The sequence below is a fragment of the Desmodus rotundus genome, chromosome 8 (assembly GCF_022682495.2).
Source record: "Desmodus rotundus isolate HL8 chromosome 8, HLdesRot8A.1, whole genome shotgun sequence".
Taxonomy (NCBI): Eukaryota; Metazoa; Chordata; class Mammalia; order Chiroptera; family Phyllostomidae; genus Desmodus; species Desmodus rotundus.
This window is the reverse complement of record NC_071394.1, coordinates 23,211,528-23,229,634: the sequence shown is the minus strand read 5'-3', so window position 1 is coordinate 23,229,634 and position 18,107 is coordinate 23,211,528. Positions and strand designations below refer to the sequence as shown.

General features: G+C 40.6%; 1 protein-coding gene across 2 annotated transcripts in view; it reads left to right on the top strand.

Annotated features, from left to right (window-relative positions):
• The window catches only part of ZFPM2 (zinc finger protein, FOG family member 2), a 440,464-nt gene extending 428,470 nt beyond the window's left edge, over positions 1-11,994 (top strand). For both annotated transcript variants that reach the window (XM_053930400.1, XM_045181765.2), the window contains 3 exons: positions 1,950-2,156; positions 5,294-5,518; positions 8,472-11,994. In XM_053930400.1, the coding sequence (XP_053786375.1) occupies positions 1,950-2,156; positions 5,294-5,518; positions 8,472-10,963 (2,924 nt within the window). In that variant the 3' untranslated portion in view covers positions 10,964-11,994. The remainder of the gene's footprint in view (positions 1-1,949; positions 2,157-5,293; positions 5,519-8,471) is intronic.
• The last annotated feature ends 6,113 nt before the right edge of the window (positions 11,995-18,107 follow it).

The following is an 18,107-nucleotide window of genomic DNA, read 5'->3' as shown; positions in this document are numbered from 1 at the left end:
AACTTTCTTTTGGTGAAAAATAGTCATAGCTGGACTTAACATTGACTTAAATTTATTAATAATGGTAAATTATTGCTAATAATGTAAGTCATTCCATTCATCACTGGTAGGCAATGACTCTGAAAGACCAGGCTGGGAAAGAGACCTGAATGGGCATGTCTCGCTCCGTCTTCCCCACCTCTGTACTACAGAGACTCACTTAATAAACTGGCTCCCTGAGGAAGGCTAAGGTGCCAGCAATTACCTTGTCTACAGCTGTAAATAGCTTGGATATGTATGTACATCAGAGAATGCATAGTAGCCGATGGCAGAAGCCATTGGGGGAAGCGTCACCAGCAGAAAAAAACCCACCACGTTGCACATTGAACATTCATTGATTCCACAACGGTGCCATTTAGCTTCCCTAGTTGTAAATAAATGAATCAGTCCCACTTTGACCCTGTTTTCCAACTTCAGTAAACTGGTATGCTTTCAGATATGCGGGACTGAAGTGAAAAAGAAATTTAAGTTGTCTTCTCGTCTTTTAGTATATTTGTGTCTCACTTTGAAAGTCTCACACAGATTTGACATCTGTAATCTCAGCTTCATTTTTGCACAAACATGGTGTCATGGATGGTGTTTTGTTTGTTTACCTTTAGAACTTCATCAGCTGGTTTAATTATGTGTCCAAGTTTCCTCTAGGACAATGTCCTGAGCTGTCTGTGCAGCTCTGCCACGTCGTATGGTGGTGTTATCTTCTCCACCAGATTTTTACCACGAATTGTTTGAAAACTATAATCCCTTTGAGGGTGGAAAAAATGAAGTGCAGTTGAAAAGATAGCAATGCTGAAAGATAAACAAAGCAGTATTACTTATCAGAATGGGTACAATTTTTGCCTGCTTAATGACTACAATATATAGCCTTGCAATATATACACAGTGAGGGGGAAAAAAGCTTTATAACATATCAAGGATGCCACATTATTTCAGCTATAACTGTATAGGATACGTATCTAGGCCTGAGAATGTAGATAACAAAATATAAGTGCTTTGGCTGTCTAAACATGTTAAATAAATGAGCATCCGCTATCGCATTCCAATACATTAGAAGATGTACTTGCATAGTTAATTTTCTTTTTAATGCACCACACGTGATCATTTGAAGCACAGAGCCAGAGTATATCTCAGTGTTTGAAGAAGGAGTTCTTTTCATTTAAACAAATCTTTATTTAAATAAGCCTTTTTGAAAAGGATCTTTGGCATATCTCCTCCTCGGGAAGTTCAATCAGGGTAAACGGAGATAAAGAAGCCACATTTTAAAGGAACACTATATAAGTAAAGATCACTGAGCCAATAAAGAAAATAAAGTCAGCAGACATAAAGAGCGTAAAACTAACTGAATTTTTAAAAAATTTTCTAGATTTTAGGAGCTTCTGTTTCCTCGTTTTGTAGTTTTGGGCATCTGGTATTGATATAATAAAGTATTTGGGGAATGGTAGCATATAATTTTAAGGCCCAGTGAGGGAGGGAGGGAAGGAGGGAGGTAAAGGGAAATAACTTCTTACTTCCATAAGGTACAAAAAGAGTAACTTCTAAGGCTCACCTGAAATAAATTTCTGCCGTTGGATCCCTCCCATGCTTGTTCTTAGACAGGAGACCATGTAATAGCCTGGTTAATGATTAAGGCAAGCCCAGAGGCAAAGAGTTGACAAAACTTGCTATGGATTATGTCTATACTTGGTTCTTAGTCTTTTCTCACTATTGGTTACTGCACAGTTCATTGAATGCAAGGAGCACAGTTTTCCCAATCAGAGGGAAGTACAGCTATTGTCTTGGTCAAACACTCCACCTAGAAACTGATATGAAACACATGAGAAGGTTCTATTGACATCCATCTAACCTCCAGCAGACGCAAGCATTCTATGTCACTTCTATCTTTCTCTCTTTTTCTCCCCCGCCCTTCTTAACAGGAGGTCAGCTTTGGTGCACAACTACGAAGGTCATCTCTGAGGGTGAAGAGCTAATTGCCTTTGTGGTGGATTTTGACTCAAGGCTACAAGCTGCTAGTCAGATGACTCTTACAGAAGGGATGTACCCTGCACGCCTGCTGGACTCAATTCAGCTGCTTCCTCAGCAAGCTGCCATGGCTTCTATTTTGCCTACAGCTATTGTCAATAGTAAGTGCCGAGTGCAATAGCCCAGTACAATAGTTTTGTAGCAGTGATGGTATTTATGGGAGAGGGAAGTATCTACTGACAGGCAGCCAGGGACGGACTTTTTTCTCCAGTGTTGTGATTTCAGTTTATCTTCTAAGAGAGAGTGAATGTGTGTGTGTGTGTGTGTGTGTGTGTTTGCTTCTCTCATTCATTTCCACTTGGGCTCTGAATGTCACACACAAAGCTGACATTCTAAACCAGTTAAACAACATTCAGGGCCACTTAGCTATAAGAAGCCCAACAGCTTTCTTGATGCTCCTATATACAATGATTTTGGTATTCTTTAAGAGCAACAGTTAAAAACTTACAGAAAAAGAATGCAAATCAAATTTTGATTAGATATACTGATGAAGAGGAAGTTTAGCCTGGATAAATCAACACATCATCCAATGCAAAAAAAAAAAAGATAAGAATAGAAAGAAAAATACATATAAGCTTGGAATACTTTATGAGGAGAAATTTTAAATATTCCCTGGCAGATACCCTTTTATATTTTGTTAAAATGACTATTGAACTTAGATTGTATTCCTTTAACACACAAAGTGACACTTCACATGACAAAAAGTCAGTGATCTAGGAATCTGAAGATCTGAGTTATACACTCAGCTCCGCTTTTATCTAGTTCTGTGAGAAAACATGAGTAGCAGTTATATCTCAAGAGGAGACTAGATTCTAAAGCTAGTAGGTAAGTGAAATATTTCATTTAGTCAAAAATGTCCTTGAAAATCCCTGAGACTCTGAACGATGCATAAGAGAAACCTAGAGACTGCAGTGTTGTCTTGATATTAATATATATTTATGTGTGTGTGTGTTTATATATACACACATATATATATTCATATATATTCAACAACAACTATGTTCTTGCTGTGACAGCATCCTTTAGAATAAAGAAATTCCCAGGTGTATCTGGAATTAGTGTGCATCCAATCAATGAACCCAACCCAACCTACTAGTTATTTTCTTTGATGCAGATAGTAAAGAACATGAAATAGCAAAGGCCCAACTTGAATTTGAGGGAAAAAAGATTTGTTCCCAGGGATACTACGGGTACCTTATATTATCGTGAAGCTCCAGTGTGTGAATGTTAATTCTAATTCTATTTGAGATTATACTTTGCTTCTGTAGCAAGGTAACTATTAATCCCAAATAAATCAGCATAGATGCATTCAACCTTCACTCTCACTCTGAAAGTAGCTAATCAGTTAAACACATCCTGCTTTACATGGACACTCTATTAAACAATGTGGTCCTCTGAATAGTGTAAATGTAACTCACTTGGTGGGAGGGGTTAAATAATAGACAATGGTAGCATATAATTTTGTATATAATTTTAATTTGAAATTTGATATTGCACTTGCAGTTCTTACTTCGCATTCACAGGTATTAGGTCCTTAGTTTTCTCCTTATCTCTTCAACACCGTCTCCCTCATTGCCAAGGGTTTCACCAACTATGCAACTCACAAATCACAAATCAGCTGTTTCTGCCAAGTTTTAGGCCTCTGTTGCCCCCACCCCATGTTCCTCTGTATTTCTCACAAGAATTTAAAATCCTACATATATGATGTGACCATATATCCCAGTGCGCCTGGACTAGTCGAAGTTTATAGTGTGATCTGGCATCCCTCTGATGGGTGCCCCCTTTTTTTACAAAAGGCCAGGTTTATTCAATACAGTGTTAGTTCTTGTTACCCAATATGTGCTGTAGCCTTAACTCAGCACCTCTCTATCTCCTGCTCCTGTAAAAATGAGTGGAACAGAAGTGGGATCAAGGAGATACACTGCCCTCTGCCCCAACACCTGCTGGCAAAGCAGTAACTTCTCTTCCTCTCTGCCCCCCCCCTTGCACTGGGGCATCTGGGAGTGTTTACACTAGGGTCCAACCCCATTCATCCACTTAATGTGACTCAGCCTCAGTTTCCTCACCTACAAATGAGTGAAGGGGAAAAAACATACACATGGAGAAATATTCCACGAGTGAATACATGAAAATGCATGTCATAACATGACTTAATAAATATGACACGACTTTAGCTACAACACAAACTGTCATATTTCACTTAGATTACTGCATTTACCTCTTACCAGTCAAGTCTTCCTTCCAAATGCAGTACTTTCAAAACCTGGCTCTTATGATTCTATATCTGATTCTGTCAGTCTCTTGCTTAAAATGATTCAGTGATTCTCTGTAACCACTGAGATAAAGACCTAAACTTCTTAAGAGAGCTTTAGGGTCTTTGACAGTCTGCCCCTGCCTTCTGCAGCCTCATCTGTCCGGGTTCCATCATGCCCCTTGCCTGAGCTGCAGGGCCTGCCAGCCTTCCCCCGGGCCTTCTCTTAAGCTACCATGGCATTCCCCGGGCTGTTCCCTTGGTCAGGAAGACCCATCCCTCTTCTTCACCTGACCGATTGCATCCTTCACAACTCAGCTAAGGCATGTCATCATCTTCCCTCTAAATCCTTATCTGACTTTCCCCTCCTTCCAGCAGATGAGTTCTTTCACCAGCCCGTGTCTGTTTTCCATGCCTAACACACCCCTCAGACACCTCCATCGTAACAGTCATCCCGTGCTAATTTGCAATTTTTACCTGACCATTTGTTCATCAACCCCAGGAGACTATGAGCTCCTTAATGGCACCCAGCACACCGTAAAGTCTAGCACATAGTAAATACTCTGTAATTAATTTATTAAATGAAAAAAATGATGTCAGGAATTGGCATCAGGGCAAACTAGAGTGTAGCCATGAGATACTTAAACTTAATTAATCAGAGAAACCAATTCACATTGCTATTTGTAAATGCTTATATTTCTAAACCATACATACAGTTTCAACGAATTAAGATTAATCTCCTATGGTTTTATTGAGTGTTGGTGTCTCCAAAGGCACCAGTTTCTAGAGTCTGTGGGAAGGTGAACTTCATCGAGTGCAGCATTTCCGAGTCCTGTTCTGTGGAACCACATTCACAACTGCGCTCATCACTCACTTTCTGATTGCCTAATTCAGAACCTGAGAGCAGTCTCTGAGACAAATTGAACCAAATGCTGCTTAACCCCCAAATGCACGGCAGCTAATATGTCTCTGTGTTTTTGTCCACAGAGGATATATTCCCTTGCAAGTCCTGTGGCATCTGGTATCGGAGCGAGCGGAATCTGCAAGCCCATTTGATGTACTATTGCAGTGGGAGGCAAAGGGAAGCTGCTCCGGTGTCGGAAGAAAACGAAGACAGTGCTCCTCCGATTTCCAGCCTGTGTCCCTTCCCGCAATGCACCAAGAGTTTCTCAAATGCCCGAGCCCTAGAGATGCACCTGAACTCCCACAGCGGTAAGTGCCTCCCGTGTTTCCTCTTTTGCTCCAGGACACTCCGTTCTTTCTCTACATACATATGTTTGTACATGCATACACCCATCCAGATACCTATATCTAATTACATCTGTAAAATCAAAGTCTAACTTGCTGAACCAGCTGGTTATGTCAGTTACATTCGACTCAGAGAACTTGGGTCAGAATTCTTTTTAACATCTACTGCCTTCAGATTGCAGGCAGAATCATTCCATTTTTTTTTTCAACTGAAGTAAAACAGCGTCATTTTTAAAAATCTTGACACCCTTTGTATATTGTCATTAACATTCATTGATTTAAGAGTGTGTCAAGTGGTCTTGGCAAACTGACCATACTGTTTCCCGTGGCAGGGAAAAATTGGTAGGTACATAAAAATAAGTATTTGCTGAATTGGAATAAAGCTGTTATTTTGATAGAGCCAATTAAAATCACACTTGAGAGAAATTAACTTTTAAATATGGATCTATAAAATGCTCTTGACTTCCAGAGCACGCATCCTAACAGCTTAGTTGATTTTTAGGACATAAAGTCACTTTTAGTCTTATGTTTAAAATTCCTTAAGAAAATTAGGCTAAAAACAAATGCTTGTTTTTTATTTTTTTTAAAGCCTGCTCGTAACAGTAAGGTGGCAATTATTCCCATTTATCTTGGAATTGTATGCACGATTGTGAGTATCATCACATAGTATTCCAATTTCCCTATTTTCAAAATTAAAGCCAATAAAGTAGACAAAATTACATTAACTTTAGATATTTCTAGGAACATTCCTGGACAGGGCAAACCAATGTTTGGGAATCATAGCTCTTCAGCACTTATAATACAAAATGTATAGGCTGTTTCTGGGTGACTTTCTTCACTCTTTTTGTTTGGGTTGAATAAATAAAAAAATGAAATTGGTGCTGAGTTTTAAAAAAACACCAGTTCCAATCTTCAGTGTTCTAGCACAGTACAAGCTTTTGTCTTAAATGTACAGAAATAGTCCGTTTCCTTTCCACTCGCTCCCTTTCCTTCCCTTACAAATGAGCTGTCTTTACATAGGTGGGAAAGCAGGGAAAGCAGAAACAGCCCGGCTGTCTCAGACGGTGAGTAAAGTCCTGTACAAAACAAACTGAGATAGAGGGGTCTTTTCAGATGAATAGAATAGTGACTACTGGATCAGTTAAGGAGAAAAAGAGAGAGGAATAAGAAGTTCCTTCTTATTGCTGTAGATCTGAGGTTTTTCCCTGCTGTGTTTTCAGCTTATAAACATATGAAAGGCGATTCCCATTTTAGTGTAGAGTGCAGAGAGGATGAGCCAAACCTGATTTAACCATAAACCAACAAATGGGAACTAGAGTTAACCTTAGCGAGGAAAAGTGTCTAGATTCCAATTCCAATTCTTTGGGGGAAGGGGATCCCCTCCTCCACCATCAAGCAATTATCTGGAGACCAACTGTGTGTGCCGCAGTTCCACTCAGTTCGGACACTGTCTTCCCGAAGATGGCATCAGAGGCCCCAGGTTAAGAACTCCAGACTGCCCCACCCCAGTTCAGATGTCACCCGAAGCAAGTCTGTTACCTGTGCTTCAGACCAACAGCTGGCTATAAAGTGGAGGTTGCCAAGACCCCTTCTTTGGGTTTGATTAATTTGTTAGAGTGGCTCACAGAACTCAGGAAACCCGTTTACTCACAAGATTACCAGTTTATTATTAAAGAATATAACTCTGGAACAGACAGAAGAGATGCACAGGGCAAGGTATGGGGAAAGGATGAGGAGCTTCCATACCTTCTCGGAGTATCCTGTTCTCCCCTAATCTACACATGTTCACCAACTCTGAAGCTCTGTGAACGCTGTCCTTTTAGTTTTTTATGAAAGTGTCATTACATAGACATGATTGACTAAATCATTGGCCATTGGCAATTGAGCTTATCCTCCAGGCCCTCCACCCTCTCCCAGGAGGTTGGGGGTGGGGGAAGAGTAAAAGTTTCCACCCTTTAAATCACAGGATCCCTTTTCCAGGCAACAAGTCTCCCTTAGGTTACTCAGGGGCTTTCCAAAGGTCGCCTCATTAACATAACAAGAGACACCTTGGTTACTTAGTAAGGAAATTCCAAGGATTTTCGGAGCTGTGAGCCAGGAACCTTGGACAAAGGCCAAATATATATAAGAAATTAGGTCATTCAGATGACCAAACATATATTTCTTAGAAATCACATTATCACAGTGAGGTTTAACCACCAGTCATTGGTGATATTCAAAATAATTAATAACTGACTAGAAACAGGCTGTGGTAATCAGTCAGACTGGATGTTGGTCTGAAATGACTGTATTAGTACACTGGTATCTCCCAGCTGAACATCAGCCCTGGAGAGAGATAAACCATGTTCAGCAAAACCAATGAATAAAAGTCTAGATTTGTACCAAAGATAAATTAGGTCATTACTTACTTTACAAAATAGTGCCTATTTGGATTCTTTTGAATAAAGACCTCATCGAGAGCACTGAGTGTCATTTGATTTCCTCATAGGTTAGCAATACCAACTCTAATGAATGCCTGCTTCTTCCTGATGGAGCACATAGTATGGTAGTAAGAAGTTACTGGATTACAAATGATAAAACCTGAGATTCAGTCACGGTTCCATTCATGAATAGCTTTATTTTCATGATCCATTCATTACCTTAGCAACTTTGAGTTTGTCTCCTGACCTGTAAAATGGGGACAGTGATTCAATAAGACACATGAAAGTGATTTGGAAACTGTAAAATGCTATTACTATTCTCATACATGGTGAAAAGATGTTCCAAAAAAAAAGTTAACATCACAAATGAGATTCTGACATAGTATTTCATTTCATTCCTGTTGTATTGAAGACATTTGGTCATTAGTAAAGGTTCATAATCGTTGCAAAACCAACACGTGAGGTTCTCAGTATTCCTGTTTTGTGTGTCTCTCCAGGAGTGAAAATGGAAGAATTCCTCCCGCCTGGTGCCAGTCTAAAATGCACCGTCTGCAGCTACAATGCTGATTCTGTGATCAACTTTCACCAACACCTGTTCTCCCATCTCACTCAAGCTGCCTTCCGATGCAATCACTGCCACTTCGGCTTCCAGACTCAGAGGGAGTTATTGCAGCACCAGGAGCTCCATGTTCCGGGAGGCAAGCTTCCCAGAGAAGGTGACATGGAACACTCTCCCAGTGGAACTGACGACAGCTTACAGCCAGCCACCGACTTGCTGGCCAGAAGCGAACTCCCTCAGAGCCAAAAGGCCATGCAGACTAAAGATGCGAGCTCGGACACTGAGCTGGACAAGTGTGAGAAAAAGACTCAGCTCTTTCTCACTAACCAGAGACCAGAGATACAGCCTACAACAAATAAGCAAAGCTTTTCTTACACGAAAATAAAATCTGAGCCCTCAAGTCCAAGACTTGCCTCATCTCCAGTCCAGCCTAATATCGGGCCTTCATTCCCTGTGGGTCCTTTTCTCTCTCAGTTTGCTTTTCCCCAAGACATCACTATGGTCCCCCAGGCTTCAGAGATCCTAGCCAAGATGTCTGAGCTGGTGCACCGGCGACTGAGGCACGGAAGCAGTAGCTACCCTCCCGTTATTTATAGCCCCTTGATGCCGAAGGGGGCTACTTGTTTTGAGTGTAACATAACATTCAATAATTTGGATAATTATCTAGTGCACAAAAAACATTATTGCAGCAGCCGATGGCAGCAGATGGCCAAGTCCCCAGAGTTCCCCGGGGTTTCGGAAAAGATGCCTGAGGCTGTGAGTCCCAACACTGGCCAAGCTTCCATAAACCTTCTCAACCCAGCCGCTCATTCTGCTGAGTCGGAGAATCCACTGCTTCCAACATCCTGCATCAATTCTTCCACTGTTTTAGATTTAATGGGGCCAAACGGGAAGAGCCACGACAAGGATTTTTCCACTCAAGCTAAGAAGCTCTCCACCTCCAGTAGCAATGATGATAAAATTAATGGAAAAACTGTCGATGTGAAAAATCCCAGTGTCCCCTTAGTGGATGGAGAAAGTGACCCAAATAAGACTACCTGTGAAGCTTGCAACATTACCTTCAGCCGGCATGAAACATACATGGTCCACAAGCAGTACTACTGCGCAACACGCCACGACCCGCCGCTCAAAAGGTCCGCTTCCAGCAAAGTGCCTGCCATGCAGAGAACCATGCGCACACGCAAGCGGAGGAAGATGTACGAGATGTGCCTCCCTGAACAGGAACAAAGGCCCCCACTGGTCCAGCAGCGATTTCTTGACGTAGCCAACCTCAGCAATCCTTGTACCTCCACTCAAGAACCCACCGAAGGGCTAGGAGAGTGCTACCATCCAAGATGTGATATCTTTCCAGGAATTGTCTCAAAGCACTTGGAAACTTCTCTGACGATCAACAAATGTGTTCCGGTTTCCAAATGTGACACTTCTCATTCCAGTGTTTCCTGCCTAGAGATGGACGTGCCCATAGATCTCAGCAAAAAGTGTTTATCCCAGTCTGAGCGGACGACCGTGTCTCCCAAAAGGCTGCTGGACTACCACGAGTGCACCGTGTGCAAGATCAGCTTCAATAAGGTAGAAAACTACCTGGCCCACAAGCAGAATTTCTGTCCCGTCACTGCCCATCAGCGTAACGACCTGGGTCAACTCGACAGCAAAGTGTTTCCAAATCCAGAAAGCGAGCGAAACAGCCCTGACGTCAGCTATGAGAGAAGCATCATAAAATGCGAGAAAAATGGGAATCTGAAGCAGCCTTCCCCCAACGGAAACTTGTTTTCATCACACTTAGCCACCCTGCAAGGCCTGAAAGTCTTTAGTGAAGCCGCTCAGCTCATCGCTACAAAAGAAGAAAACAAACATTTGTTTCTCCCACAATGCCTTTACCCTGGAGCAATAAAGAAGGCCAAAGGAGCCGACCAGCTTTCTCCATACTACGGGATAAAGCCCAGTGATTATATTTCCGGTTCTCTTGTCATCCATAATGCTGACGTAGAGCAAAGCACAAATGCAGAAAATGAATCTCCTAAAAGTCAGGTTTCCTCAAATGGGTGTGCTGTGCCGAAGAAGGATTCCCTGCCTTTGTTGCCCAAAAACAGAGGCATGGTAATAGTGAATGGTGGACTGAAGCAAGATGAGAGACCTGCCACCAACCCACAGCAAGAGAACATTTCCCAGAATCCTCAGCACGAAGAAGGCCACAAATCTCCCTCTTGGATCTCTGAGAACCCGTTAGCCACAAATGAGAATGTCTCACCCGGAATTCCCTCTGCAGAGGAACAGTTGTCTAGTATAGCAAAAGGTGTGAATGGCTCCACCCAGGCTCCAACCAGTGGGAAATACTGCCGGCTGTGTGATATCCAGTTCAACAACCTCTCAAACTTTATAACTCACAAGAAGTTTTATTGCTCATCACATGCAGCGGAACACGTCAAGTGAAATAACTAACTAAATAAACATCCGTCACCTTTGGTACCAGTGTTTGGTATGTTGTTCTACCCAGTCCAGAAAAAAAAACCCAACAGAAACAGAAACAAAAGCTGTTTGAATTACATCTGGGCAATCAGGAGATAACTTCATCACGGCTGAGTTGAAGACTTAAGGTGTAATTTCATTACGGTCCATTAGTAAAGTGTATTATTGGTGCCATTTTCAAAAAATTAATTTATTTTACCAGCAGTATTCATAGCTGTGGTTATGTTATTTTTTATTTAAAAACTTTATATTAAAGTCATTTGTAATGTTATTGTATAGTTATTGTGTAGCACATATGGTTTGCACTGTATAGTAGCTTTTAAAGAAAATAGTCACAAACAATACAGAAAAGCATTTTAGAAATAGCTTCAAAAGCACTTGTGTATCTTGATTTCTTCTTATATGCTGTTGCAGATATACGTATATGCTAAAATATAACTTGCAAAGATGTTCTAAATATACATGTATAAGTTCGCCTTAAGATTTCAATTCTTGGATAATCAGGCTCCGTTTGCACTTTATATTTTAGCAAATACAGTCTCTTAGTCACTAGGCTTTGCATTTGTATGTAGCTGTATGTTTCTGTCCATTTTCTTAATCTTAAACATGTATGTTAAATGAAGATGGCAATTTTTTTCTTGTATAGTACCTGTATTTTCTTTCGCTGATGCAGCTCTGTCTCAATTTTTAAACCTTTGCTGTTAAATGCAATACTTTATAAAGAATGAACAAAATTACTGGAAGCAGTATTGTAAGTAAATGAGGTAGTATTAATCAGTTTTATCTTTTGAAAGGCACAGTCTAAATCGAAACCCTGAACTCAATGCTGCAAGTATGAATTTAATTCATATATAAGATCTATTTAAATATAAGAGTAGCAATACTGCACCTGGTGATCACAAAGATAATGTTCTACTTCTGATAGAAATAATTTCTCAACAAATGTTGTTACTATGCATGTATATGGATGGAATAAAATTCCAGATTGTTGGAGACGTTTTGCGTACTTTTTTCTTTAAAATATAGAAGAAACCTTATAACTGATGAGAAAAGGTTCAAAACAACATTAATAGCTGTAATAACAGGATGTCAAACCAGTACAGCCATAGATTGTCCTTTATATGAGCCTAATTAATATAACTTATTATAGTAAAATGAACTGGAAACTCCAGGCTATGGAACTAGGAAAATTCTTTATTATAACTATATACAGTAAGCACTATCTTTCTGCTCTCCATCCCCCAACACCAGTGTAGCGCAGGAAAAGAACAATTTCACGAGGGTCTAAAAGGCTTACAAAGTCTATGCACAAGAATCGGCACAAATGTTCATGAAGTGCACCCAACTTTTCAATAGACTTTACCAGAGAAAGAGGTTTACATTTTGAGAAAGGGTATGGTAACGTGACTCGGATGAGTAAAGATGCACGTATTTCATGCTTGCAACTTGTAAAAGACTAGATCTCACACATCTCATCTGTACATTCGAAGGGTTTGCATGTTGAGGGGGCCTGGGGGGCAGTGTGGGTCACGGAGGACCTAATGGGCTCCCCAGAGGGGTGGAGATGTGGTTAAGTAGGCGAGTGACGCTACTGCCAGTCAAAGACAGACTGCAGTCTGCGGTGACTTTAGAAACACCCTGGGCTGGGGAGGCAATTGCCTCTCCTGTGCCTGAGAAGCACTATTTGCAGACCGGTTGTGATGCACTATTGCTTGTTCATATTGGATTGGTAACACAATGAACATCGGGTGCTAGGCTCATAACATCTAATCACTGTGACAAAATATATTTTTTTTAAATCCCATGTTGTCAAGAACATTTCTCCAGTTGCTTGTTGAGATCTTGACCTTAACTGATGTTTTTCCTTTTGGAGGACTAATTAGTGAGGTGAACAGAATCGATATGCTTAATAGAGTTTTGCAGGAATCTCTTTAAAGTACCAGATCTGTGGGGACCCACAGGGGTGTTCACGAAGATCTGCCCAGGTCTCAGATGGGAACTGGTGAGTCTCAGTATTCTTAACAGAACTTTCTTCCCCAACCTCTCTGTTTTAATTGAATTTATTGGGTTCACATTGGTTGACAAAATTATAGTGGAACCTTGGTTCTCAAACGTAATTCATTCCAGAAAACTGTTTGAGAAGTGATTTGTTCAAAACCGAATCTCCTTTGTCTGTCACCTGAGAGACATGTGGCTGATTATGTAGGTATCAGCATGAAAGGGTTGTCAGGTAGAGAATCGAGGCCCAAAGTTTTGTCAGACGACTGAGACATTTTTTTCCATAACAACTTTGTCGAGAACCGAATTGAGAACCACGATGTTCTCAAACCGAGGTTTGATGGTATACAGGTTTCGGGAGTACACTTCCATAGTACACCATCTCTATGTTGTGGTGTGTGTTCACCACCCCCAGTCAAGTCTCCTTTCTTCACCATTGATCCTTCCTATGCCCTCTTCCACCTCCCCCACCCCTGTCCCTTCTGACAACCGCCACGCTGTTGTTTGTGTCTATGAGTTATTGTTCATTTGTTTGTATTTTGTTTTGCTTAACCCCTTCACTTTTCCCCAAACTCTTATTCTTCTTCTTCCTTTAAAAAAATAGAAAAGCAGCCAATCAATGTAACTGTATTGATCACCTAGGATTTTACCCACTTTTTGGGGAAGGAAGGCAGAGAGGTGTAATACGTGATTGATTTTTAAAGGAGCTTGTAATCTGGCTCATGTTAGTGCTTCTCAACCCTGTTCTCTCATTACAGTCACTTAGGCAACATTTTCTAAATGCCTATGTATATGTATTTTTGGCACATTGGGCCTCACACTAGATAAATTAAAGAAAATGTCTGTTGGTGGGTTCTGAGAATCAATATCTTTTAAAATCTGTCCAAGTGGTTCCAATGCATGACAGTCTGGGAAACACTAAGGACAAGGGATGAAGAATGAGTGAGACTAAATAGAGTGGAAAGATAAAAAGGAAAAAGGAAACCAATGTGGGATGAAAGAGGTTGGGAAAGATTACGTGGACAGGGTAGGGTCCAGAAAGGTGGATACAATGGTCAGAAAGGCTACCTGTCCTTTTGGGAGCCCTGAAATATTTGTGTACTATTAGCCAAAAGAATATTTCAAGTATTGTTTATATAGTTGAAAACCAGTTCCACTAGCCATTCACAGAAGGCAACAGATAGCATAGGCTGAAATAGTGACATTCGGGCCAGGAGTAGACCCTGGAGGGTGTAGAGGAAGAAAATGGTATTTCTACATGGGGAGATCATTGTAAGTAATAGCATGAAAGTAGCACATGAGGGAAAAGAGTAAAAAAAAATTCAAATGAAGAGGGCTCATATTGAAAAGTAAAAGAAAATGAGGGTATAAATAGGGATCTGGTTATCACAAGACCTCGAATGCCAGGCCGAGGTTTTGGGGCTTGCCTTGTACCTTGCCTTGTCACGAAGAGAAAACTGTGTTCGGAATAGCTGTGATAGAGTGACTCTGAGGCACACCTAGATGCTAGAGAGAGAGGGAGATTAGTTAGAAGGCCAGAGAGATGGTCCAAATGGGGGGAGGGGGCAGGTAGTGACAGTACATACCAAGTGCACGGAGAACGGGTCAGGGCACAGAGATACATAATGACTTGTGTCAAAGAGGAAGTCGAATACCTCTGACCCTCGCTGATAAAAACACTCCATATTCAACAAAACAACATTTAGGTCAGAATGTTAGTACCAGTCGAATGGCCTAGAAGGGGAAAGATAGCAAAAGAGCAGTAGTTCTTCAGATTGTTGTGTGGTATTTAAGTCCCCTGTAGAAAAACTGGATTTGGGGTTGTTGTTTGTTTGTTTTGTCAAAGCAGCCTTCAGCGATTCTATGTGGTCCTCCCTTTCCACAATGGAGAATCGTTGAATTAAATGTAGAGGAAATGGGAAGTAGTTTTCTGAGGTCAACACCAAAATTAATTAACCTGGCAACAAAATTTAATACACAATTGGTCTTCCAAGTGTTGTTATCTCATATGTAACACAGTGCAGTGTTTAAAACCATTATAATTTTAAAACAATTCAACATATTAGTTTTAATCTTGAAAATAAAACTAAAACTTAAGTTATGGAATCTGCAAACAATATTTGAAAATCTCTTCATCAGGTTTCCATCCTCTCCTTTTCAGACAAAACTAAGGGCCAGCGATGTGAAGTGCCCAAAGTCACAAACAACGGGTGACATTTACGTTCTCTTCCTTTCTCCACTAAACCAGAAGGAAAACACTAAGGCAAGCAGCTAAAATTCCAGCTACTTTTCCTCTCTCTGATATATTTAGGTCTAGCTCAAACATTCTCTGGAGAGAGGGCAAAGAGAATATATTAGTCTCTCATGACTTCTGTAACAAATTACCGCAAACTTGATGACTTAACAGCAGCTTTTTTTCCCGCGGATTTGAAACCCAGAAGTCGGATAGGAAGATGTCAGCAGGGCTCTGCTCCCTCCAGGCGCTCTGGAGAATACCTTCCTTGTCTCTTCCAGCTTCTGGTGGCTGTGGGCACTCCCTGTCGGCCTCCCAGTCAGGTCGCCTCCTCTCTGCATGCTATCTCCCTCTTCTCCTTTAAGGGCATTGGAGTTGGCATTTAACACCCGCTAGGATAATCTCTCCGGAGGCGGTACTATTGTCGCAAACATTGTTGCCACAAGCATTTTGCTGCAAACATTTCACTGCGCAGCTATTGGCTGTAAGGCAGTTTCTCCGTAAAAGATAAAATAACTGATAGGCAGTTTGATTTCATGTTTCTATGGGTAGAAGCAAATGCCTTTCAAAGACAATGTATTTAAACTAAGTTGTCACTTTGGTTTAATTTCTCCATCGACAAAGTTCTCTCAGTACTCCCATTTTTATATTATATAAGTCTTAGCCAGATTTCATACTCCACTAGAAAATGACTTAAGAATCCATTTTTGCAAATTCTGCGGTGAGCACAGGCCCCCCTCCCAGCCCTCAAAACCAGAAGTTAACCAAGCCACAACAAATACAAAAGAGGCGGCTACTAATTCACAACAGTTTCCAAGAACATTAATTACAGAGTCTTTAGTTGGAAACCGATACCTCTCTTGATGAAGGAAGAAAGTCAGTGAAAAAGAAAAAAAGTGCAATGCTGAACGAGATGAATCAACAAGCAAAAAAAAAAAATGTATAATACTATGAACAAAAGTCTTCAAAGACAATATGTTTTCATTTTTCACAATAAAGTTTTAATTTTCTTATTTTTTATGGCTCATTTATTCCTTTATAACGTCCCCATTTTTTCATTCTTGTTTCTTTTACGGCAAAATTACCTTACAGCCAAGTTGTCAGGCGCCAAAAATGCTTGCGGCCAAGACATTTGTGGTGCAACTACCTGCAGGCGTTTCCTCGGGTCATGACCCTTGATCACTTCTGCAAAGACCCTCTCTCTTCCTAAGGTAACATTTTCAGGTTCTAGGGATCAGGATCTGTTATTTATTCAGCCTCCTGGGGTGGGGTAATGAAACCCTCTGCCCATCTTAGGTGCCGCAGAGGGATGGAGGAAGTGGGGCTGAGGCTCCCATCCCACCCCTACAAATGTGTAACATGCAGAAATTGCTCTCCCCAAACTGGTGACTCTCTGGGGACTTTATTGAGACTCGAATGTTATTGATCAACATAGATGACATTCATAAAGAACACAGCATCTAAATTAGCAGGTCTCAACTGATCACTGAGGACTCAGTGGTTGGGTAGGATTGAGTCGGATGACCCCCCCCACACCAAGCAGTATATCTATCTGGAACTTAGTAAACCCTGTTAATTCAGAGAATCATGAAAAAGCAGACAAGATAGGCACAAGTTTACTCTGGCACTATCAAGGAAAAAGAGTTTGCTCAATCTATTAGTAGAATAAACAGGGTTGAAAGAAAATAAACTTTTCAAGAACCTTAGCAACCTCATTTTGCCTACAAATAATACATTAATTTCAAACAAGTTTTATCTTCATATTAAAGGATGTCATAGCCTTTTGCTTGGCAACACTTCCTTGGTTATTCATTACACTTCTTACATATGACATAACCTGGTTTCAGATGGCGTAAATGTATCATATCAACTAAGTCCAGAACATTTTTTTTCTATTGGGGTTCAGTGACACTCAAGAAAATCAAATAAAATATAATGTTGTTGTATTTATGAAAAAATATGCAATGACCAACTGATCTTTTAAAATTAACAATAGTACATAAAACTATAAAAAGTATAAGAAATGAAATAACTGTACTCAGTATCGTAACTAGTTTAAAAGTAAGAGGATGATAATAGAAAGACGTGACTCAGTTGAACAAAGAATGAAGGAGCTCAACATAGAAATTGTAAGAAATAATTTTCACAGGAAAACAAAATTTAAGAGACAGGAATTTACAGGAAGGTATTTACACAAAAATGCTCAGGGATACACCCTGGGTGACACACCTGCTACACTGGGGGGATTGTCTCTGATCTTGGCCACAGCCAGCTCTTCCACTTAAGCTTCTAATTCCCACTAGCCAAGCAGATGAGTTAGTTCCTTTCATCATTCCCTCTCTGTTCTTGCTCAAAAGCAACAGATAGGTCTTTTTCAATTTATGTAAGGACTTGGACAACCAGCGTCAACATGTGCTCTACATTGAAGTCTGAACCAAAAATGAAAGCATCCTTCTCGCATGTCATGACTTGTATAATAATCCATCAGTTACTTAATCCTGGGAGATGGAAGGAGTTCCAACAATACTCAGATAACACAAGACGTGGGCCAAATCCGGCCCATCGGTCTTGTGTTTGCCACCCGGTGTCCTAGAGGAAGCTGTACAAAGGCATTTGTGGACTTGTGTTAAAACTACCACCTGATTACTATATATTTGTGGAGAGATACTTTGAAGCTTTACAAATATCACATTCCTCTGAAAAGTTTCACCCGTTGAATTTTGGATTTTAGCATTCGGCTGTGGATTTTGCCAGCAGCATCTGTGTTGCCAGCAGCAGCTGTGGCTGTGGCATAGACCTTTAATTATGTTGTTTCTCCCGTTCTTTCTATTTCATTATTGAAATTCTTTAATGAAACTTGTTCCTTCTCCCCCACTT